A 24110-nucleotide genomic window follows, 5' to 3' on the forward strand; every position below is an offset into this window, starting at 1 on the left:
GTTCCCCGCCTCTGTCCTGTTGTTCAGTTTGAATTTCGGTGCCCTAGGAGCATTCAGTTTGTAATCGGTAAGGAAGGGTTTTCTGAGGTCTGAACTTTTGCTGCTTGATAAGCCACCATCTTGACTCCGCCTCGAGAATAACATTTTTAACTACCTTGGTTGGAAAAATATTGTGAAGCACATTGCAAAAGAGAAGTGCTTACTGAGAACTGAAAGAGCTGAATGCTGTATTTCCAAAATTGAGGAGGTTAGCAGTTGCAATTGATGGTTTAGAGATGACTATGGATATGATCTTTTTCATTGAGATACACTGCTGGAATACTTAACTATGTTTTGTTTTTGTTTTTTATTATTGTTGAATTATTTATCATAAGTACTAAGTTACATAGACATTAATGTTGATCTAAGCTTATGAAGACATTCATTTAATCTTACAAGAACTGGGGATTCAAGAAAGAGATGAGAGAAAGTTTAGAAGAGAAGCTTCTCTAGTTTATTTGATAAATAACTGGTATAGAAGCTCAAAGCTAATTGATTAATAAGATGTAGGACATATCTCTTAACTGGCTTAGAACCTTGAATGAGAATCAATAAGAAAATGGGCTAGTATCATTTAAAGGGCAACTAGGTGTTGTAATGGATAGACCTGGATCCAGAAGACTCATTGTCTCAAGTTCAAATCTTGCCTCAGACACTTACTAGCTGTGTGACTTTGAGCAAGTCATTTAACCCTGTTTGCCTTAGTTTCTGGAATGAACTGGAGAAGGAAATGGCAAACCACTCCAATATCTTTGCCAAGAAAACCCCAAATGGGGTCACAAAGAGTCAGACAGGACTGAAAAACAACAAAAGTAGTTAAAGAGAGAAGTGACTATCTAATCTAGGATATATGCATGTTAGAGGAGGGGAGGAACATTGTCTTTAAACTCTATTACACTTATAAAGTTCTTCATTGTGTCAATCTGCAATCTCTTTCTATTTATGCTGAGCTTGGAGTCAGAAAGATCTGAACCTAAATCTTAGACATTTATTGTGTGATCCTGGGCAAGTCTTTAGCTTCCCTCAGCCTTAGATTCCTCATCTGTAAAATGGAGATAATAATAGCACCTACCTAATAGGGTTGTTGTGAAGGTAAAATGAGATAATGGTTGTAAAGCATATTATAAACCTTAAAACAATATATGAACTTTTAAGTGTTAATTATTCATTCTTTTTTGGGGGCTATTGAGAATAAATTGAGTCCTTCTTCCCTCTATCATCTCTTCAAATATTTAAGATAGCTAATATATTTCCCAAGGATTTCTCTTCTCCAGACTAAATGTGCCCAGTTCTTTTGAATATCTTTATTTTGCCTCTCTAAAAAAGGTGCATTATGGTAGATTTAAACAGGGTAGTTATAAACATTTTTAAAAATAGAACTTTATGCTTTTGCCCTGCTTCATCAATGTGAAATGTGGATTTAGAATGAATGAAGCACTCATTAAGCACTTATGTGCAAAGCACTACAAAATACTGGAGATACAAACAGAAAAGTAAGACAGTCTCTTTTTAAGGAGCTCATATCCTAATGGAGGACATAAAATACCTGGAGGGTTTTAGCTACAAGTCAGATGGAAAAATTCCATGGACTTCAGCAGCAAAGCAAATAATATTTCTTTAATATTGCTTCCACTGTTACAATCCTGTTAGTTTCTAATGTTGAGTCATTTGATGGTGTCAAAGAATCTGGTGAGAACTTTCTTTAGGGTTTTCAGTAACTGTGACTGTTACATCAGCAGGAGCAGTTGTGTTTTGCTTTCTAGGATGGTAGCTGAGGGCTGGAAGCAATGCTACTTCATCAACTCCAGTGGCTCCCTAGCATCTTGAGGCTCCAATATAAAATCATCTGTTGGCATTCAAAGTCCTTCATAACCTGTTCCCTACCCACTAGGTGATTATTCCATTCTTCTTACGCCATCTTCCTCACCATGTAATCTTCCCTCCAATGACATTGACTTTGCTGTACCTTAAACAAGACATTTTGCCTCCTAACTGGGCACTTTCACTAGCTGTCCCCCATGTGTGAAAAGCTCTCCTTCCTCATCTCCACCACTTGGCTTCCCTGGATTGCTTCAAATTCCACCTAAAAATCCTACCTTCTAAGAGAGGCCTTTCCGAAACCTGAATTCTAATGACTTCCCTCTGTTGATTAGCTCCAATCTGTGCATGTAACTTGTTTGTAAATAATTATTTGTACATTGTCTCTTCTATTAGACAATGAGATCTTCAAGAATAAGAAACTGGTTTTTACCTCTCTTTGACTCCTCAGCACTTAGCATAGTGCCTGACACATAGTAGGTACCTAATAAATGTTTACTGACTCACAGAACTAGGAAAAGTAATTAACTTACAGAGGGGTTTTTTGAGTTTCATAAAAAAGACCACAACTTTCTCTTTCAACTCATTTCTCAGCAGAATTCCTGGGGTAGTTGTACAAGTAGGAATGTGCAAAAATATAGCTTCATTCCAATCTTCTGAGATGATCAAACTTAGAAATCAATATTAACTCTTGTTAAGGGAGATACCTCAGAATGATATTTTTCAAGTATCTCAACACTACTTGGGATATAGGACCCTTAGACTATTAGGGCTATTAGGGCACAGTCTGAGCCCCTTTAAACCAGCTCTACCCACCCCAATGGAAGCAGGGAAGAGGGTCCTTCATTTTCCAACTTATTGGTCTTTTGGTGCTTCTGGAATAAAAGTGACCAGCATTTGACCTAAATTCAGACTACTTCCCTGGCTTTCTTTATCTTGGACACCAGAATAAAAAAGGGACAGTTCTGCATAAAAACAGGCCAGAAATCTAAGAGTTTGGGCTGCCTATAGTGCTTCAGCCTGGTATCAAGGCCTTGGAACTCACAATTTATTCTTTTCCTTGTTTGAGGTGTTCAGTAGTCTAGGCCTCCTTTTAAGGCAATCAAGGAAGAAGTTGGGAGGAATGGGTGGGATGTTTCCCAAGTGAGGAGCACAAAAAGGAGAACAGATTTAAGTACAGAATGCACATTTTACCTATTAATTAATAACTAACAAAACTAACACGTAAGTATAGAGCTGCAGTTTCCATTCTGAAGGCTGAATTTACTCTCGTACACTGCCATGTTGAGGTAAAGATGCTAAAACCAGAATGAAGAGACCCTACATTTGAATTTCCTCTCTCTCTGTCTCTGTCTGTCTGTCTGTCTGTCTGTCTGTCTGTCTGTCTCTCTCTCTCTCTCAGCAAGACATTTCAGTTAACTTAGGCAACTTGACTTAATTTTGCTACCAGATTGGATTGACACAGGCCCTCTGGGCAAAAAGGATATAAAAAACAGGATTAAGACTTTGGCAGAGAGCCCTTGAGGCCCCAGAGAAATTCTCTGGCCTCATATGGCATCTCCTTTCTGGAGGCTTTTACCTTCTAGGACTCTTATTTTGACCTGAGGGATGTTTGTTGTGTTTTAATTTAACTGAAGCTTATGGCTCCAAGAGAGCCATTGCCTAAGAGGATCTGCTATTTTCACTTTCCTCATAGGTGTGAACTTTAGATTACTTCACCCAATTAGTCTAACAAAATCAGGAATGTCTACACTCATATTTAAGGATTAAGTATTTAGGAGGATGGCCTATGACAGACATGTGCTAGCAAATGACAAATCAGAAACAACTGACAGACCCCTGAGCCTAAGATATCATTGGTACATGTGAGACACAGGAAAGTGATTTAACATCGTCTATATATTTTGCATCACTTCCTTTCTCCGCTTTTTTGAAGGCAGAGAGGTGGCTGGCGGCAGCTTGTTGAGCGTGGTGGCATCTTGGCGTGGTGGCTGCTATTGTCCGGGTTTAGCTGTGAGTTTTCCTTGATATCATACTGGAAGAAGCCTAGTTCAGTGAGGCTCTTCTCTGAGATCTCTCGGAGTTTAGGCTAATTTTTCTCTCCTTTACCTTCCAAACACTATCCTTTTAGAGAAAGCTTCTAATCTTCTAAGACCTCATGGCAGAGGAATTTGAACTCCCCCTGGTACAGGCCAGGTGGGAGAAATCCTATACTTTTCCCTCTCTCTTCTCCTTGATTTCTTCCCTATATATTGATTAAACCACCATATATTTCCAAACTGACTTGGGTATTTTATTTGAGATATCTCCTGGTGACCAAAAATCAAACTTAGATTAGGTCACAACTCTAAATTATCCTTATATAGGACTATTATGAAGTTCACAAAAGATAATGTGTGGGACAGTTAGGCCTGCTGTCTGGAGGACCTGGGTTCAAATGTAGCCTCAGATATATCCTAGTTGTGTGACTCTGGGCAACTCATTTAACTTCAGTTGCCTGGTCCTTACTGCTCTTTTATCTTAGAACCAATATTTAGATTCTAGGACAGAAGGTAAGAGTTTTTTTTTTAAAAGGCAATGTGTGTAAGGCACTATGATTGTCAGGTATTTTCACTATTATTAATAAAGTTGATTTTCTCTTCCTAAAGGCAGAAAAATTCTTGTATAGGATGTAATAGGTGACCAAAGACTACAGAAGGGAGGAGAAATAAAGGAAGGCAAGACAAAAATATCCCTATGCATTCCACAGAACTGAAAAAATAGAAACAAATAAAATAGACTTTCACATACTATTTTAATATTCCCTGGTGAGGTTCCCAAAATTTGGAGGGAGTCCTGTTACTACTGCTTAGGAAAAACTCCTAAGTATAAAACTTAGAAAGCACTTGGAATTTGGCATCAATTTAAGGGAACATAATGCAATCTTCAAAAATTCAATTGTAATAACAAATATGTTGCCTATTCTTAAGGAAGTGCCCAGAGAAGTTGAAAAATAACCTAAAAGTAAAAATTATATTACTATGGGCAATGAATTCCAAAGACATCCTTTTTAGGCAAAAAATATTTAGAAAAAAAGTCATACTGAGGCAGAAATAACATTGTAAGAACTAGAATATATTTTAGGTTATGATGTTAGGAAAGGAAAGAAAATAGGAAGGAAAAGAGGCTAAGAAAAGAAAATATGATCTAGTATTAATAAAATAATGTGAAATATAAGGAGATTGGGTTATGGTTTAAATTAAGCAAAAATAAAATGAGACTGAGGAAAGGAAGGTTCTTTTGAAGGATCTGTGCCCCCAAAAGAGGAAGAAGCTAGTGTTATCAGGACACATGCTTCTTTATCTCAAGCAGCACAAGGAATAGGGGTTTGAACAGAAGTTAGGCTAGTCCATAGCCTGTCCTCTAGAGAAAGGAGGGGGGGTGGCAAGACAAGCATATTAACTACTGGTGTTATCTTAAAATAATTTTCCAGTAAGAAGGCACAAGCTTCTCTAAGAACTTTCTACAAAATTATTGACTGATATCATTCTAACCACTTATAAAGTAGCCATAACATTTTCTAGTTGCCTAAATGAAGTAAGTAAAGCATTGTTAAAGCATCTTCCCACAATTCCTTTGCTTTAAATATTGAATAAACTCAGTCTAGTGGAAAATACAAAGAGATATTTATACTATGGCTGTATGGATCCTGGAGAAGGTTTTTAATTGAGAATGGAAAATACATTTATGATGATATTTAAAACTGTGGTGAAGATAAGAACAAGGAAGGGAGACCATTATCAGGTATCTAAAACAAGTTGGTAAATAGGATCTTGGGTCTAAAATAAGTTAGTAAGTAAGCTTTTGGAATTATTCCTTTCTATTGAACAAAATGATGCCTGATATGGGGACATTTTCTTTTGTTTGGTGGATCAGCAGTATGAGTCAAAAGTAGATTTTCCCTTTCTAGCTCAGCCACTCAACAAAGGAAACCTAATCCATCATTCCCTCTTAAGCTGCTTTTGCTTCATGGAAGGAAAGCAGCTTACATTGTGAATTTGTAAAAAAAAAAAAAACAAAATAAACTAAAAAAAAAAGTATAAAAGTGGCCTTTTGTCTCTGAGGAGTTTGGCTACTAGAATTCTTCTATAAGAATTCTTATACAGGCTTGTTGAAAGAATAAAAATCCCCACCTAGATATAGATAATATAATTTGGACATCAGAGCACTGAAATTCAGAACTGTCTAGTATCTCTGAAGTTGAAGCAATATATGACATTTTTGTCACTCTAGTTTTTTTTCTTTCTTTTGACAGAATGGTAACTATTTATGATGTCTGAAAGTGGATGTAATTCTTGTTTCTTTAGGGTACAACACCTTTTTCCAAACTCTTAGCAATCCTAACTGGACAGCACTGGAACTTCTATGCTTGGAATTTTTTTTTTTTAAATCAACATTGAAAAGGGGAAAGATCCTAACACTCCTGGGAAGAAAATTTCAAGCACTGGGGACGACTCTGCTACCAATTTGGATTAAACAAACTTGTTTAAACACTCAGCATTTTTTAGGAAATGAAGACAGCAGGAAGCCTGATCTGGAGTTCCTGACCAGTAGTTCATTTGTTTTATTAAAAGGAGCATTCTGGAGCAGATAGGTGGCTCAGTGGCTAGAGAACCAGCCACAGAGATGGTCTCAGACACTTCCTAGCTGTGTGACTCTGGGTAGATCACTTAACCCCCATTTACTATCCCTTAGTGGTCTTTTGCCTTGGAACTAATACAAAGTATTTATTCCAAAATGTAAGGTAAGAGTTTAAAAAAGGAAGGGGGGGGGGGAGGGCAGCATCCTAAATAAGAATAACACAAAGGATGTGTATCTCAAGTCTCTAATTCAAATAGGTTGGCACCCAGCAATCTGAAGCGAATTAAGGCTCTTAAACACTATACTATCAGTAGGCTTAAGGGAAGATTCTGATTTATAAGCATTCAGTTATAATCCCACAGATTTTTACTCTAAGTCCTAAATCAAACCCAAATACACATTTCTGAATCTGAGGTTACTTACTTACCAAGAAATACAATGTAACAATTCATCATAAGACTTTGTCAAGCTAGTCTAAAATTAGTCTATGTGCCTAAGTAAATAAATAATTTAAAGCTTGGTGAATTTTGTTTCACAGTGAAAGGAAAAGTCTACAGTGAAGGATCAAAAACTTTTGTCTAAACGCTTAGCTGTTCCAAGTTGGGAGTACAATTGTCCCTCGCTATATTGTGGTTCACAGTTTCATTATATCAAAGGTTTTTAAAAAATATTTTTTAAAATATATATTAAATTAAAAAATACATTATATTAAAAATATATATACCTAACTCTGTATCACAGAGTTACATCATGGGACTTTGCCGATGAATACCATACTGTATACAATGGAAATGCAGTGCACTACTACAGCTTGTGCAAGTTTGCCAATGTGAGACTGTATTGAGCATACTATTGGCTGAAAAGCAACCAACCACAGTACTGTATTCTGTATTCTGGGTGCTGATTGGCTCAGTGTTTATAAGAGTTTGGAAAAGGTTTATAGGAGAGTGGGAAGGGTTTATAAAGCCTCAAATATATATGCATATATATATGAGGCTTTATTTAAAAATATATATATAATAAAATAAATATAATACCGCTACTTCGTGGATTTTCATCTATCGCAGGGGTCTCTGGAACATAACTCCTGTGAGTGAGGAATCACTGTAGAGTATCCTGGTAGTAACTTTTTGGCCATCTATTAAAACCCCAAAGGTTAGAAGGATTTAATCTCTGCTGTTATAGCATTCAGTCAGACTGAAGAAGTCAAGATTTTGCCCTTTTGCCCCAAGGAAAGTTAGTGACTTCCTTAGCGTCCCTTAAGACACCTATGCTAAGGTTTGACAAGTACATGGCCCCCAAAACCTCACCTAAAACTGTTCATGAAATGAGTTCTGAATGCTATGCAGAGTGTGACATCAGAGGCAAAGTCCCCAGTGGCTTTACTCTCACCATATTAAATAAAAGTAAAAAGGTAGAAACTTCCCAGAATGTTCAGTGATGGTGAGGTATTTGGTTACTTTGAAAGAGTTAGTTATTCCAGATCATTGGATTTCTTCACTTTGATATTCAGGGCAGTCGGCAAAAATTGAGTCAATACCTATCACAAGCCTTCCTGATGCTTTGTTTTAATTAAATAGGTAGAATCCCCTGGACTATACCAATTCTAAGTCAACTTCTAACATAGCTTTGGCTCTTCAAAGCCACAGAATACTCAACCTCGAGAGGAAGAGTACTCTGTAGCCTGGAGTGGGCACACTTGTCCCAGCTACCAAGGAAAATGATAAGAGTAATCCAAAGGAAAGGAAATCAGCCAGTAAGATATGCTGAAGCCCCTAGCTCCTGCCTCCCCAGTCAGGTTCTCCTCAGGTTTCCAGTATACTTTATTCCTCCTCCTCTTTTCTACATAGCCTTGAGTGTCTGGCTTCCTTTTCTTTTCTGAGCTGTCCCATATGCCTTCCTTAGTGGCTATCTATACCAACCAAAATCTTTTCTGGAATTTGATATTTGTTGGCAGTCCATATCTTAAGTTTAGCATTGGGTTTATCTTACAGAGCCAATTCTGCTTACGAAAGGGATCCAGTGGGCACTGGCATCCCATGCCTAACTTCTTATCCATTTAAAAACTATTTGAAACAGACTGAGATTATTTCAGTCCAAAGGACTTTAATTATTTTCTTAACTGCACAGTATTTGCAGGGAGATGGAGCCTGGGAGTAAGGAGGAGCTAGGAAGAAAGAACTAGATGGAAAATCTCTTGCTCTGCTACAGGGTACCCATGATTCAGATTGTGACCTACCATAAACAAAGGCTGACAGTCACAGAAAGACTCAATCCAGATGATCCAAAATTTACCCTCAACTTGGATTTTGGAAATTAACAACATTACAGGGTTAAGTCTATTCAGCTACTGAAAACAAACATTTAGTTTCCTAAAAGTTCTAGGAAGAATTCCTAAAATGATTTGAAGGAACTGCTTTACTGTCTGCTCTCAGCTTACCATGTCTACTAAGATTTTTTTTTTTTGATCGTTGCTACAGAAGATCAATTGAAGTGGGGACTCATTTGACTAGTGAGACTGATTTGTTCCTATGGAAATGGATTTAAAATTCATTGCAATAACTCAAAATCTTTTCTATTTTTTAATGTTTCAGAAAGTTTTAATATTCTTTTCTTCATCTAGAAATTATCAATAATATAGCAGGATCTAAATGGTCACCTGTTATTAATATGAAAAACATATTATGCTTTAGTGAAAATCCCTTAAACAAAGGGCAAGAACATGTGAATAAATGGATACCAACGTATTTCACAGAATCACAGAGGTGGATCTGAAAGGGATCTCAGAGGCTTGTCAAGTCCAATCCTGCCATATTAAAGGTGAGGAAACTGTAAAACTCAGTGAGGTAGTACTGATTTGCCCAGGGAAACATAGGCAGTAAAGAAATTGTTTCTGTTTGTCAGAAAGAGGACTAAAATCACATTTTTGCATGTGTCAAGCAATTGTTTCAAAATGTTAATTTTTGCTGACAGGAAGCATAGAATGTGTGTATATGAGAAAATTCAAGTGATACTAAAAATGAATTTGTATTTTATTTTATTTTAACAGAAACTTATTACCAATTTTTACCTGGAATGTATCTACAAGTTTCATAGTCTGAATTTAAAGGGATTGTTTCCCTTCCTTTTATATCAACTATCTTAATAATACTTTTTTGGGGGGTTCCCTCCAAAGTTATTAATTTTTGGAGGGAAATTATTTCCCTCTGAGTAAAGATATCTTCTATAATATTGGGAAGTAAAAAAAAAGAATTTTACAGAAGTGCTAGAAACATCCCCATTCTTTTAATTTTATAAGACTTTCAAGAAAGTAGAATACTTACCCAAATACCCAGCACTGTGTTCCCACTCGTTTGCACTGTGTGTCAGTGAGGTAAGCATAGTATTGTCTGAAAGAAATGAATGAGGGCTGAAATTACTGGAAGCTTCTTGAGGAGGAGATAGTGTATAATTATATGGTTGAAAAAGCAAATATATTAAAAAGCCACATTTTCAAAGCTCTCCCTGAGTCCTTCCTTTTTATTATCTTGCCTTTAGTGCACAGGGAACCAGCATCCCTCCCAAGCAACCTAGCTCACAACCTAGAGGTCATCCCTGACTCCTTCTACTCACATCCCTCATAGCCAAACTGTTGCCAAGATTTGTCCATATGCCTTTCTTCATGCCCCTCAAAGAGGTCTCCTTCTCTCCTATTGACAGTGTCATCACCCTGGTGCATGCCTTCATCACCTCATGCCTGGGCTCTGGCAGTAAATAGTATGCTAATTGGTCTTGTAAAAAGAAGCTTTTTCTGATTCTCCATAATTTGAGTTCTTTTCCCCTGTTAAATATCTTCCATTTCCCCTGCATGTAGCTTGTTTATGGAAAGTGATTTACATGGTATCTCTCTCTCATAAGACTGTGAGCTTCTGGACATGAATTTTTTTTTTAACCTTTCTTTAAAACCCCAGCACTTAGCACAGTGTCTGGTACACAGAAGGTGTTTAAAAATGCTTTTGGCCTATTTTCTAAGCCCATGCTCTTTATGGAGCTCTAGCTCAGAAGATACATGATGAATGAGAGTACATTGTTATCACAGAAGTCTTTATTTGGCTATAAAACAAACATGGCGTTGGCCTCCAGGAATAAAAGCTCTCCTGGATGGCAACTTCAGCCTCTCTGCAGAGATGATTGCTGAGGTTAGTGTGCAACTGCAGATCAATATTTTCTAGGACTCGCTTTGTGGATTGAAAATGGTAGCTCCTGAAGCAATTGGAAGAAGATTGCAAGAGCATTTCATTGTCTGGGGATCTCAAAGCCACTGAACCACTCCTGACTAAAGTTCAATTTTAAGTCATGCCTTAGAGAAAAAAAGCCCGAAAGCCTAACTTACCTTACATTTAATTCATTCTCTCTAAAGTGTTATTTAATGAACAAAGTCGTCATTAAGTTACCAATTTTCATTACTTGATTGTATTTTCCAATTAGTTTTCACTATCCTTCAAACTATAGCTCATATAAGACTAAGAATGCTAAAAGATTTCAAAATTATTTCTTAAAAACATAATCAAATTAGAAGAAGAGAGTCAGCGATTTGGTACTACAACTTTATTTCCTTTTAAGTACTAGTATACATGTGCTAATTTGCATGACTAAACTAATTAAATAACCCCCAAAGTCTGAACCAATCATTAATTGCTTTAGGCAGAATATGATGCAAAGGAAAAGGCTGATTTTGAAATAACAGAGAGAATAGCATGAAATCCCTTGATATGAGGAAGCACACATTTTAATGACTCCTTCTGAAAAACTCAATTCAGATGACTTTAGTTTCTAGTTTTGTTTCAGAATTTTGGGTTTTTTTTCAGTGTGAAAATTCCTGATGATTAAATTAGACATGAACACTGAGTCTGGGATTTTATTGGATTTAATAACATACGCCAATAAAAATGTTTAAAATTAAAAACAGTGCTAAAAAGAGCCTTGGAGAAAAAAATGTGTGGCAAACTAATCAAATAAAAACCTAAAAGCTAGAATTTGTGAGAAACTCATAAATAATTTACAACAATGCCAATGGGAAAATGACCAAAGGTTACAAAAAGACAATTTACAAAAGAAGATATTCAAACGAAAAACAATCTTTCCAATCAACAAAAATACGCATATACACATGATCTTGAGTCATGTAACCGCGAAAATGTGGTTTCTAAGACTGTGAATTGCCAAAACTGTAAAGGTTTCGGCCAAACTGTAAAGATAATTTTTAGCGTCTTGATTTAAAATCTAAAATTAAGTGGTCGCCATGAGAAAATTCCCAAATATGAAAATACCCAAGTCAGCTGGGTTGTATGAAGATTTTAATTAATACAAATGAAGGAATTAAGGGAAGGAGAGAGAGAGGGAGGGAGGGAGGGAGAGAGAGAGAGAGAGAGAGAGAGAGAGAGAGAGAGAGAGAGAGAGAGAGAGAGAGAGAGAGAGAGAGAGAGAGAGAGAGAGAGAGAGAGAGAGGGCTTAGGCCAAATGGCCTAGACCTGAGCCTAAGGGAGAGCGAGTCAATCTTTAGCACTCACCACAAGATCGTCTCAAGCGAGCTCCAGTCCTACACTGAACTCCTGAACTCCAATTCAACTTCTAAACTGATCTAACACCAAACTGAACTGAATTCTCCTTTTAAAGAAATTTTCTCTTATGTCACCTCCCCTAAATTTTCACATCTACCAATCATAGTAGATGCTTTTTCCTAGGACTGCCCATTCTTAGTTCTCACCACTCTTTAGTTCTCACCTTCTCTGGGTAGATTATATCTTCTGAGTACTTCACACCTCTTTTGTTAAGCTTTCCAGTCATTTGCCAAACTATCAAAAATGAACAAAAATTGTTCATTGGAATGTGGGGGAATATGTTCCCATTATTCAGTGCTAGCAGCAATAAATACTGGTGGATTCCTTTTAGAGAGCAATATGAAATACAGAACAAGAATTTTTAAAATGATCAGACCATATGATCCAATAAGCCTTCTGAAGGGAAGATGCCTACATAATTTTATAGAATTATCTATATGAAAAAATTTAGCCAGGCTGTAATCTAGACTTTTTCTACTATGTCTCAGAAACTTTCTCATCCTGAAAGCTTATCCATACAAGGAATTCACATATCATAAATATATTCTACTCCTATGGCTTCTCCTTTTAATTGGATGGTTCATGCTAGATCTCTGGTGGCGAACTTATGGCATGCATGCCAGAGAGGACACATAGAGCCCTCTTTGTGGGCACATGCACTGTTACCCACCAGAGCTCATTACTAGAAAAAGCCAGAAGCTATCAGATCGAGTGGAGTGGAGCACTGGCATCACTCCCCTCCCGCTCGCTCTCCACATGGACCTGAGGATATTCCTTATTTCACCCACCTCTCCACCCAGAAGCCAGCACTTCCTCCCATCCCTGTTGGGGGGAGGGGGAGGTAGAAACTAAGTCTCTAAAAGGTTTGCCATCACTGTTCTAGAAACTTCATTAAAGGAGGGCGCCCAGGCCAGCCATGTCTATTTCTTTTCAAACTGCACAATGGACTTTTTGTTTTACCATGTCCTAGCTAGGTATCATATAACTTGTGCTTTCTACCGCCAAACCCTATTTCTGCTTCCTCTTATGTGCTGTCTTCCCCTATTAGAATCTAAGCTCTTTGAGAGGAGAGACTGTCTTTTTGCTTGTATGTGTATTCCCAACACTAAGCACAGTGCCTGGAACACAGTAAGTGATTAATATTTTTATAGAATTGGGATATGGAATATCATAATGAAATTAAAAAGGAAAAGTTTAAGGACCCGAAAGTGGAGTCAGGGCACAGGATCTGATCAGTATGATTTGTTTTGTTTGACTATCAATATTTGTCATAAGAGAGGGCTTTTATTTGAAGGGTAGAGGAGAAATTACAGGTTGATGGGGAATGGCAGATACACCAAAAAAAATAGCATCAATAGCTTGAAAAATGTAAAGAAAAAAGGGCAGGTGGGGAAAATAGTGCAATTCTGTTACTCTTAAATACTGAATATATCAGAAGTTCATGATTTCTTACACAATCCTCTTTCTTATAAGTTTCTGATAATGAATTCTTTTTAGTTTACAATTATTAAGTTCACCATAATAAGGAACTAGGGAAATTTTTAAAGTAAGGAAAAATGATGAAAGTAGAATTTAAAAAGTGACATTTATATTGATTTCAATTTTATTAGGAAAAAGATATAACCTGAATCCATGAGTCAATGGAGGAAGAAATAAAAAAGGTACAAAAAAGGAGGATCTGTTAAGTAGCCACGGTTATTTTTATGTTAAAATTAAATTTAAAATGTAAATGCTATAGTTACAAATGTGTTTAATAACATTTTGTAATAACTCAAGATCAATTTCATAATGAACTAGTTTAGAAAATTTTTACTAGAAATAAACAATTCAATAAGGGCTATTGAATTTTTCTAATTTGATTAAAATGTTCATCTTATGATATTATAATTAGTATAAAACAGAAAAAAAAATGTTTCAAAGGTCCACTGGCCTGTCATCTCTTGTACTTGTCTGTTATCCTAAAAGCACAAAAGACAAGTATGAGGTCAAGCCTATTTTGTAATCTTGTAGGAGAGCTGTTTTAAGAAAAGCACTTCATAAACCATAAAGAGGCATAGAAATGAAATTACTATTATTACAACAAAAAAGACAATTTGAAAGAAACTTACAAAATGGAACTCAAAAGTTTGAAAAATTTGGAATATAATAAAAGGATAAATATTCAAAAAAGATAAATATAATTTCATATTTACTTCTAGATTTTTCTCAATCCTCATCCTTCTTGACCCCTCTGTAAAATCTGGCACAATCACTTTTTCCCAATATTATTCTCTCTTTAAGTTTTCCTGACACTATTTTATCCTAGTCCCCCTCCTGCCTGTTGGTTGGACTAAGTATAGGTGTCCAGAGGCTCAGTCCCAAGCCCTCTTCCTTTCTCCCTCTATATCAGTTGGTGATATCAATCATCAGCTCTCATGGATTCAACTACCATCTTTTCACAGATGATTCTCAAGTCTACTTATCTAGTTCTAACTCTCTGCTGAACTCTAGAATTACATTTTCAATTGCCAATAAGACATCTTAAAATGGATGTCTCATAGACATTTTAAACTCATCATGTTCAAAAGTGAACTCATCTTTCATCCTAAACTATCCCTTCCTTTCCTAATGTCTCTCTCTATTACCATCAAGGGTACCACCATCTTCCCATTCTAGAAACCTAAATATCATCCTTAATTCCTTACTCTCTGTCCCCAGGTCCCAGCAGTTGCCAAGGCCTGCCACTGCTACTTTCACAATTTTTCTTCTCTGATGCTGCCACCATATTAGTATCTTCTAAAACTTGGATTATCGCAATAGTTGTTGTTTGGTTTCCCTGTCTCAAGCCTTTCCTTACTTCAGCAAATCCACCATTTAGCCCTCAAACAAATCTTCCTAAAGTTCAGATCTGATTATGTCACCTTTCCCCCACCCTTCCCTCATTCAATAAACTCTAGTGGCTCACTATCACTTTGAGGATCAGCATTTTCACTGTCAGTCCCCCATGCTTAAAACAACTTTCTGCCTCCTAGCTTCTTTAGGAAGCTTCAAGTCTCAGCTAAAGTCCTTCTTTCTGCAAGAAGCCTTTGCCAGTTCTCCTTCATGTTAGTGTCTTTACTCTGAGAGTCTCCAATTGACTTAATCTTTATCTTGTTTATATATAAGTTATCACATTGTCTCCTCCATTAGACTATGAGTTTCTTGGAAGCAGGAGCTGGTTTTTTCCCCTTTTCTACTATCCCCAACAATTAGAATAGTGCCTGGCACACAGGAGGCCCTTAATAAATATTAGCTGACTAACTGCCAATCTCCTAATTTCAGACCTGTAATTTCATCACTGTGGATGAACTGTCATAAATATCTAAATTCTAGTCCTGTGTCAGATACATACTAGCTGTGTAACCTTCTGCAACACTCAACTTCTCAGTGCCCTAGGCAACTAAGTCTAAAGTGCATACCAGCTGCAGATCTTTATAGGCGGTCTCTATCTCAGGAGTTCTTCATTCTAATAATTAAAAGTCTTACAAAACTACAAAAAAAATAGAGCTACTATAGGGATGGTTTATAAGAGTGTTATGGGAAATATTTAAGAGACTAAGGAGGAATTTGAAAAGAAAGGTGTTTCAGTTTCCTGGGCTAAGATTTCACAGTAGCTTGCTCCTACCACTGGCCCTACCCACTTCTTAAACACATAGACTCTCACAGAGCTAAAGTTTAAATAAGAAAAAACATTCCTTGAAATTCTGCATGATCCTTTTGAATAGTACTTGTTGTGAAAACTCATTATTCTACCTTATGAATAAAAAAGTTATAAAAGAATGCAAAGTTACCTAACAGTAGGTGCAGTGATCCCACCAATGAAGAGAATTCTACACCAACTTAATGGATGGCTTGCATGGAACACAAAGATATGTTTCAAGAAGAAGGTGTTCAATTCAGTCAGCTGAAAGGGGAGAAGGAATTAGTCAACAGTATGATGGCAAAAGCTATATTGTCATTAATCTCTTCTGATATTGTCCCTGAAGATTTTCAAAAATCACACACACACACACACACACACACCCCTCTTCCCACCCACACTCCCACCCACCACAGAAAAGAGAGGTATGATATAGTGCCAAGTGTTCAAAAAAGAACTTTTTAAGTTATGCATCTGGGGAGAAGAAAGTAGGTCTCTCAGTTTCTAACTAACTGCTCTCAGGGCAGAGTGAATTTGGGAACCAAGATAAGGTCTATCTCTGGAAAAAAAGGATGTTTGATAAAGTTAGCCTCATTAATTAGGCTATGCTAAGAATTGAAAATCTAGAGCACATAAATCCTCCTTTCTGCTCAAAAGCCTTTGGGGATTATGTAGTGGGACAACATGTGGTTTCAAGTCACATTATATCACGATAACACTCAAAAACACTACAATGCATTATTAATTATAGTTATCTGAATAAGTTCAATAATGTAATACTCTCCTGCTCTAACTTCTTCCTACTAAGAGCAGCACACAAAGAGATTCCAGATATCACACTTAGTAGCTTTAACTTTCCCAGGGTGGGAACTGAGAATTATTAACTTACTCAGATGTCTGCAAAATGCTTATAGAATCTATTGCTGAGATATAAGTTTCAAAATAAAATATCTAACCATGTTGAGACTTTGGAAAAACTATCCATTTTGTTCTTTGGTTTCTATAATTACTCCAAATAAAAAGTAATCTAATACCTACCCCCACTCAGTTATGGATACCAGAACACTTGTTTCTTTCACAGGTAAATGTAATTTATTTCTAGTTTGTTCATTTAAATATCTATATGAGTCTTCATGTGAAGTAAGCTCAGCTTATGGTTTCATTTAATTGCATTACTTTCTGGATGACAGTGATAACATTCTATCTTCCAATCAAATCTAGCTGAGAGTAATTTTAACTTAGATGAACTTAAATTTCGTGAAGTATTTTTATGACTAATTCCCATCCTTACTTACTCCCACTTTTTCTTTTTTTCTTTACCTGCCAGATGATCATGAAAAGGTATATTCCAGCCACTCTCTGAAAGGAAGACTTGGGGTCAAACCACCGAACATATGTCCAGCTGGCAGGAGTAAACTGCAATACAGCCCTTTTGATTTTCCCTGTCGTGGTGTGAATGTCTCTGTAAGAAGAGAACGGTTTTAATATTCTAGTCACAATCCCAAAGACATAGGAGAAGGGGAAAAAAGGAGTCACATTAACTATTCAGCAACAAACGTTTAAGAGAAGTGATTTCTTTCCATTAGATTATTTTCTCATAGCCATAGAGTATTAGGGGGAAAATATAAGTAAAAAAGTCTATGTTGAAGATTTCAGTGAAAAAGACATGCAGAGGAAAGGTGTCTCCATTATAGAGGTGATATTATTGCCAAGTCAGAAAAAAGTTTTTATCTACTAGTAGTTCTCAAAAGAAATTACATTATCTAGAGTAAGCCTAATCAGAGATGCTGATGCCAGGAAATTTACTATTGCCAGGCACTGTTTTGCTTCCCAGGCAAGAAGATATAGGGAGAGATGGAAAAAATCCTTTAAGTCCTAGAAAAGTCAATTTCCTCATCTTTAACCTTACTTCTTTCTTATTCTTTTTGACCTGAACTGCCCAGTTGATTATAGGAGTTGGTGAGCCAGTCCCTACCAGCTCCAAGGTGGGGAGATAGAAATCTTTTCCCTTTCCCAACCCAACCCTTGCTGTCCTGTTCCTGCCAAAGGCAGGATGCCCATTGCCAGCTGGATGCCAATTCCCACATCCTCATCTCCACAGGAGATATATCCCAGAGCCACATTCTCTCCAGGGCTTTGGAACTACTATCATCTTTGTGGCAGGCTGTCTGCCTAGCAACCACTTCTCAGTGGGATCTTGGGATCTTGCCACTTGCCTTGCTACTTTCCTTAATGAAACCCAAATACAATCTACCCTTTGCACATGCTACAAAATGAACATGAACATGAATCCTTAGTCATGCAATGTCTTCCTAAAACTATGATTTTAGTTCATTGACAGCAATATATGTTCTTACTTTTAATAGGCATCCCCAAGGGTTTGGGACTCACGAAGTGCTTAATATGTATTTTCATTTAATAGTCCTAATGAGATCCAGTTAAAAGTTCAGCTGCATGGCCCATAGAATTTGTTTCTATTCAATGTCTTGGCAAACACATATTCTTAGATATACAGGGACCAGGCAAAAGGTAGATAGATTCATAAACACAACAAAAAACACCATCTCAATAAATGCAGCCTACTGCCTTAGATAAATCATAAGATTTGGCAGAGGAAGAGATCTTAGAAGTGACTTAATTGAATCCCCTTATTTTATATGAGGAAAGTCAAGCATAGGTATAAGGTGACATATTTGAGGACACCCAGATGGAGTGAGGAATAAAACTGGAATTCTAGATTAGGCCTTCAACGCCCAAATCTAGCTCACATCTCATAGCCCTAGATTGCCACCACTCTACTTCTGGAGGCCTGGGTAGGGCTTTCTTTGCATTAGATTTCATCTAGAAAGTGAGAAACCTAAGCATATCTAAGAAAAGGACAAGGAATAAAAGATTCCCAGTCCAAGACTATGTAAGTGGTAGTAGATTATGAGACAAAGCAAGTTTATTATATGCTAATAGACATTTTATTTTATAAGAAATAGTATTACTATTGTAAGAATTCATTAGGTGGCTTCTTTCTGAAACTAGCTTTCTTCTAAGGACAAAATAGTTACCTTGAGACTTGCCCTTTCCTCCTGTCACCTTAAATTTAGCATAGAATGGAAAACACTTTATAAATAATCCACACAGAAATATATATACACACATATTTATTTCTTTGTAAGAAAATACAGCCAACTCAATTTTATGGGTTGAGGAGGGGCTGATAATTAGGCTCCTAGTTTCTTCCCTTACCATCCTTCGCCTTTTTACTAATCAATCATGAGCTTAAGAGCATATATGTGTGTGTGTGTGTGTATCTATATATATATGTGTGTATGTATGTATATATATATATGTCTGTATATATAGATAGATATAGATAGATATATAAAGACAAAAATTGAGGGGATAGGGCAGTGAATAAAATTCAAAACGAGAATTAGTTACTAGTTTTAGTTAAAAAGCTTCTCTAAACTTTCATTTACACTTTCCCTTATTACAGAAAACTGAGAATTATCTTCAAGGGGCCTTTTCCTTCCTATTTACTGACAATAGATGGGGTTATACCAATACACTCCCAACACACCATTAAAAGTTATGACTGAATTGCAAAAAGACTTACTTGAAGCTGGCCCAGTGATAAGTCCTCATCTCTAAAAAGCGGCAAACTACCATTCCCAACCAGATGCCGCCTCCATTGCACAACAAGATGTCCAAAATGACTTGATCCCACCAGCATTCAGCAAAATTAGGCAGAAGATGCATGAAGAAAAGCTAGAGAACACAGGAAAAGATGAAGAGTGTGTGTGGTGGTGGTAGTGGGGAAATAGGAAAGAATACAGAAAGACCTTTTTCTTCTACTTAAGGAAAAAGGCAATGAAATTTAAACATTCTATTTTTTAACTTCTTTTGTACACAAAATTCTTTTCTTGTTCCAAGGTGTCTTACTTATGAATACTCACTATGTTCAAAGGCATATTTGTTGAAACTGAACTCCAGAAATATCTTATGTTCTACAAAAACATTAGCAAGAAATACTATTTCTATTTTAATAATGGCCTCTGAATTCAATAGTGGTTCCTGCCAGCTTTGCTATTGAGTCACTGGATGACACAAGTACAGGGAAAAGAAGAAAATTTTTAGAATCGACACCAAGGCTATGACATAATCCTATAACATAGCAAGTCAACAATAAGAGTTAATAGGTATGGGCCATAGCAGTGTTGTAGTTTTATGTAAAACCACAAAGAATAAAAAAGCAAAGTCAGTGTGGATAAAATTTGATCATATGAACTGGGAAATAAACTCAAAAGAAAATGGTTATTCCTACTCTCCAAGAAAATGAATTGTAACAATTTTTAAACCTAGGTAAGCCCTGCTTTGTATAAGACTTCCAAAAAAGATCTGAAATTATAAACCAGATCAGGCAGGGCTCTGAATCATCTAATATTATTTCTTTATCAGACTCACAACATATTAAACTATAGGAATGGGTTCAAATGCAGGAATCTCTAGCTATACCTGTAATGCCTAAACTTAATATATATTGCAAGTATACCACTGATCAAAAAACTGTTCCCTTATCTGTAACTACACAACTGTGGTGAGGTAGACCCTAACTAACTCCATGTTCCATGAAAGGGGTCCATACAGGGTAGAGTCTGATATTGTTCTTGAAGCTCAGTGAACAATACCAAAGTAAAATACCACTCCATGAAGAACGGACTTTGACCATTTGGCAGGAATGTGAGAGGAGAAAGGTGAAAGTAACTTTGCTTTGTGGACACTGGGTGATTGGACAAAAGGGAGGGGAATATGTAGGATACCCCAACAGATGTGTCATTATGAAAAAGTCCCTCAGATGACTCACAAGGTTGGATTATGAAGAGCTATTTGTGGAAAGAATTTCCCCTGTATTCAGGTTAGGGTCTCTTTCCTGTTTGAAGTAGGTGTTTTCCCTAGAGTTAAGATACTTATTTGTCAAGGAAACAAACTCCGGCCACAAGAAAGTTAATCTCTCCAATTAGAATTTCAGTAAATAGGAAACCATTGTTATCCTTATAACATTTCACTTTACAAATAGGTTTTAACAATATAAACACAGTTGTGGTTTCATATATCATTCCTATATCATGTTGTCATTTTATTTTTAACATAGAATAATTTTAATAACTGTGAAATAAATCATGCTATTTTAACATCTCCCTTCACAGATAAGGAAATTGAAGCTCAACCAGGTTAAATAATTTAGCTTTTCTGGAAATATTTCTCTAAGGAATGTGGGAAAGAGGACTCATAGAAGGTCAGTGTTCATATCCATGTAATATTTGTTCAATTGTATAACCATTATAATTACATATAATAATGTGGTCATATAAACTCTCTGAACCAAAGTTTCCTGATCTATAAAATCTAAATAATGTCTGTAGTACCCACCTCACAGGGTTGTTACAAGGATTATATGAGATAATGAATATAACTTTATTTTTTTTAAAAACCCTTACCTTCCGTCTTGGAGTCAATACTGTGTATTGGCTCCAAGGCAGAAGAGTGGTAAGGGCTAGGCAATGGGGGTTAAGTGACTTGCCCAGGGTCACACAACTGGGAAGTGTCTGAGGCCAGATTTGAACCTAGGACCTCCCATCTCTAGGCCTGGCTCTCAATCCACTGAGACACCCAGCTGCCCCCATGAATATAACTTTAGAATGGTATATGAATGCCAATTTTTTATTAAATGAAATTTAAGGGCTATTTATGGAGAATTTATACATGACTAAATGTCATTAATATTTCTAAATAATAATATATATGGCTTTAGCTGACGATAAGTATTTCCAAATTGGTCTTTCATTATTAATATATTTTTGTTTATTGCTTTTAGGTATTTTTTTTAAACCTCATTTCATTTTCTACTTCAAAATTACTCTTTGAGGGGCAACTGTGTCAAACCTCTGGACCTAAGGTACAACAAGCAAGATGGAGTAAAAAGATCAGAACTTTCTGATCATAAGAGTTGTGAGGTATTGACAAAAACCATCAAGATAGTGGTAAAATCTATTTTTCTGGAGATCTTAAAATAGAAGATGCTTAGGTACAAATTTGTGTCAAACCAAAAAAATGGACTAAATATAATGTTTAGTGTGTCTATTTGATTATATCAGTTCATGGGAAATATGGATCATCTTCTTTCTAAATACATGTTTTATGGTACTTAAGGGCCTACTTACCTCAGTTAGCTCCCAAGTAATACTGATTGTCCAACATAACCCATAACTCCGAATCAATAAAGCCTTCATAGCCCAGCCCCAGAAATGTCCAAATGCAAATATGTCAAAATGGCTGAGAATCCTCTCCCAGGTGATGACGTGACAGTTGACAGCATATTCCTATTCAAAGTTAAAAAAACGAACAATTAGAAGCAGTGGGACTCGGCAATTTAAAATACTTGTAAAATCTTATTTTTATTCTGATTTCTGAAAATATCCTCACTTGAATAAAATAATTCTCATGAGGCCAACTTTTTTTAGCAATGAATCTTTCCAAATATGGGTAGAAAGGACTTTGGAGAGTAGCCATATATTCTATCATCTGGCCTAGAATTGAGACCTTTTCACTTTGATATGACTTTTCAAACTTTGCAGACTTGTAGTAAGACCTTTGAGAACACACTGACACTCCCACACCGTAATAAAACATTAGAGAAGGCATTCAGTGGAGCCTAGAAAGTTCCTGGGAAAAGACTAATATGTTTAGAAGTTTGTAGTTGTTACTCTTCCTACTCTGCAGAAATAACTGAATTATAATGGAAAAATATTAACACTAATCTATCAATGAAAGTTGGCTCTACTCATCATATGCTTTTGATCATTATAGAATTTTTAGTATTTTGAAGATATTTTTAAAAGAATCCTTAAGGTGTGGTACTTCTATGATATGGTAATGCAGAGCAGCAACACATGTGCTTTATGGCTTATAAAATGCTTTCTTCACAATAACCCTGTCAGTTTGGTGAAGCCACTGTTATTTTCCTAATTTTATAGATCAACAGACTCAGAGATTACATATAACTTGCTCAAGATCATCCAGCTAATTAAGGAACTTCAGTCTCCTAATTTCAACACCAATTGTCTTTCTACAACATCTATGAAGTTTCTTCTATTTGTCAGCACTGAATTAAATTCTCTCACCCCTTCTCAGGATCAAACCAACAGAGACAGTTTCAGCAAAGGTGGAGCTATAATGTTATGTACAAACTCTCTTGACCTCCTAAATTCTTTTTCTCTGCTTCTGTCAGCTATAAATTGGAGTACCAACATTCTGAAGTGAGACAAAGGTCAACTTATTATTTTTCTATTTCTCTTTAATTAGCATAAGAAAAGTCTTTAATTTCAATTGGATTAAAAGCTAACCTTTGGGCTTATAAGCAAAGGTAAAATGATTGTCTTCAAATGACCACTATTTCAAAGTTTAGAATGGTAGATAATTTTGGAAAGTATAGAAAACTTGGTCCTGGATGAGATTAAGAAGAGCTAAGTTTCAGTGGGGTAAGAGCAAGGTATAGCAGCTATATATGACTTAGTGGTGGCTATGTGACTCACTGGAAGGAGTCAAGCCTGAATATGGGAGGTCCTGGGTTGTATTACAATTAAAAATATTTGAGGAAATGGTTCTGGGGTAAGAAAATCAATTTCTTGATTAGGCTAACATTTAGCCAATAAGTAAATAGGTCAGTGATCCTCTCACTGACCAAAAAAATGAGGACTTCCTTCACATTGGTCTATAAAAACAATTTGGAGTTCATTATTCAGTTTCTCCCTACTCCATCTATGACATCTATGATTTCTGAATAGGTAATGAGGAGGTAGACTTAAGAGATCTCAAGTACTCACTCATTATTTCTTTATCAGAGAGGTGGGTTTCTGCTTAAAGAAAGAAAATACCAGGGAAAGGTGGTTGACCCACCTTACTTTCAAATGAGACCCACCTTACTTTCAAATGAGACAAAGTTCACCATGGCTGATCAGCCCTGCCTTTAATCCTCTCAAGTTCTTAAAAAGAAACTGGAAAGTCCCAGCCCAGTTTGATAGCTTGGGGCCTGGGAGTAACCTTAAGTAGGAAACAGACTTTTTCAGCCTGACCTTGTAAGGCTTTGGGGAAATTGGTTTCACATAGAAATATTACTAATAAAAAATATAATTTAATATTAATTTTCCTCAGTTCAAGTCTAGCCTCAGACACTTCCCAGATGTATGATCCTGTGCAAGTCAGTTAACCCCCAGTGTCTAGCCATTACCACTCTTATGCCTTATAATCAATAATAACTCAGTGTCAGATGGAAAGTAAGGGTAAAACAAAGATAAAACAAAAAACAAAACCCAACTTAGATGGCT

General features: G+C 36.3%; 1 protein-coding gene across 1 annotated transcript in view; it reads right to left on the reverse strand.

Moving 5' to 3' along the window:
- Nucleotides 1-24110, reverse strand: part of PTDSS1 (phosphatidylserine synthase 1) — a 65537-nt gene that overhangs the window by 17322 nt on the left and 24105 nt on the right. Inside the window, exons 5-9 of the mRNA XM_001368985.4 lie at nucleotides 21948-22106; nucleotides 19343-19494; nucleotides 17056-17197; nucleotides 15887-15999; nucleotides 9801-9866 (exon numbers count right to left, since the gene is read on the reverse strand). Of these exons, the coding sequence (XP_001369022.1) occupies nucleotides 9801-9866; nucleotides 15887-15999; nucleotides 17056-17197; nucleotides 19343-19494; nucleotides 21948-22106 (632 nt within the window). The remainder of the gene's footprint in view (nucleotides 1-9800; nucleotides 9867-15886; nucleotides 16000-17055; nucleotides 17198-19342; nucleotides 19495-21947; nucleotides 22107-24110) is intronic.

Source organism: Monodelphis domestica, chromosome 3 (genome assembly GCF_027887165.1).
Source record: "Monodelphis domestica isolate mMonDom1 chromosome 3, mMonDom1.pri, whole genome shotgun sequence".
Classification (NCBI taxonomy): domain Eukaryota; kingdom Metazoa; phylum Chordata; class Mammalia; order Didelphimorphia; family Didelphidae; genus Monodelphis; species Monodelphis domestica.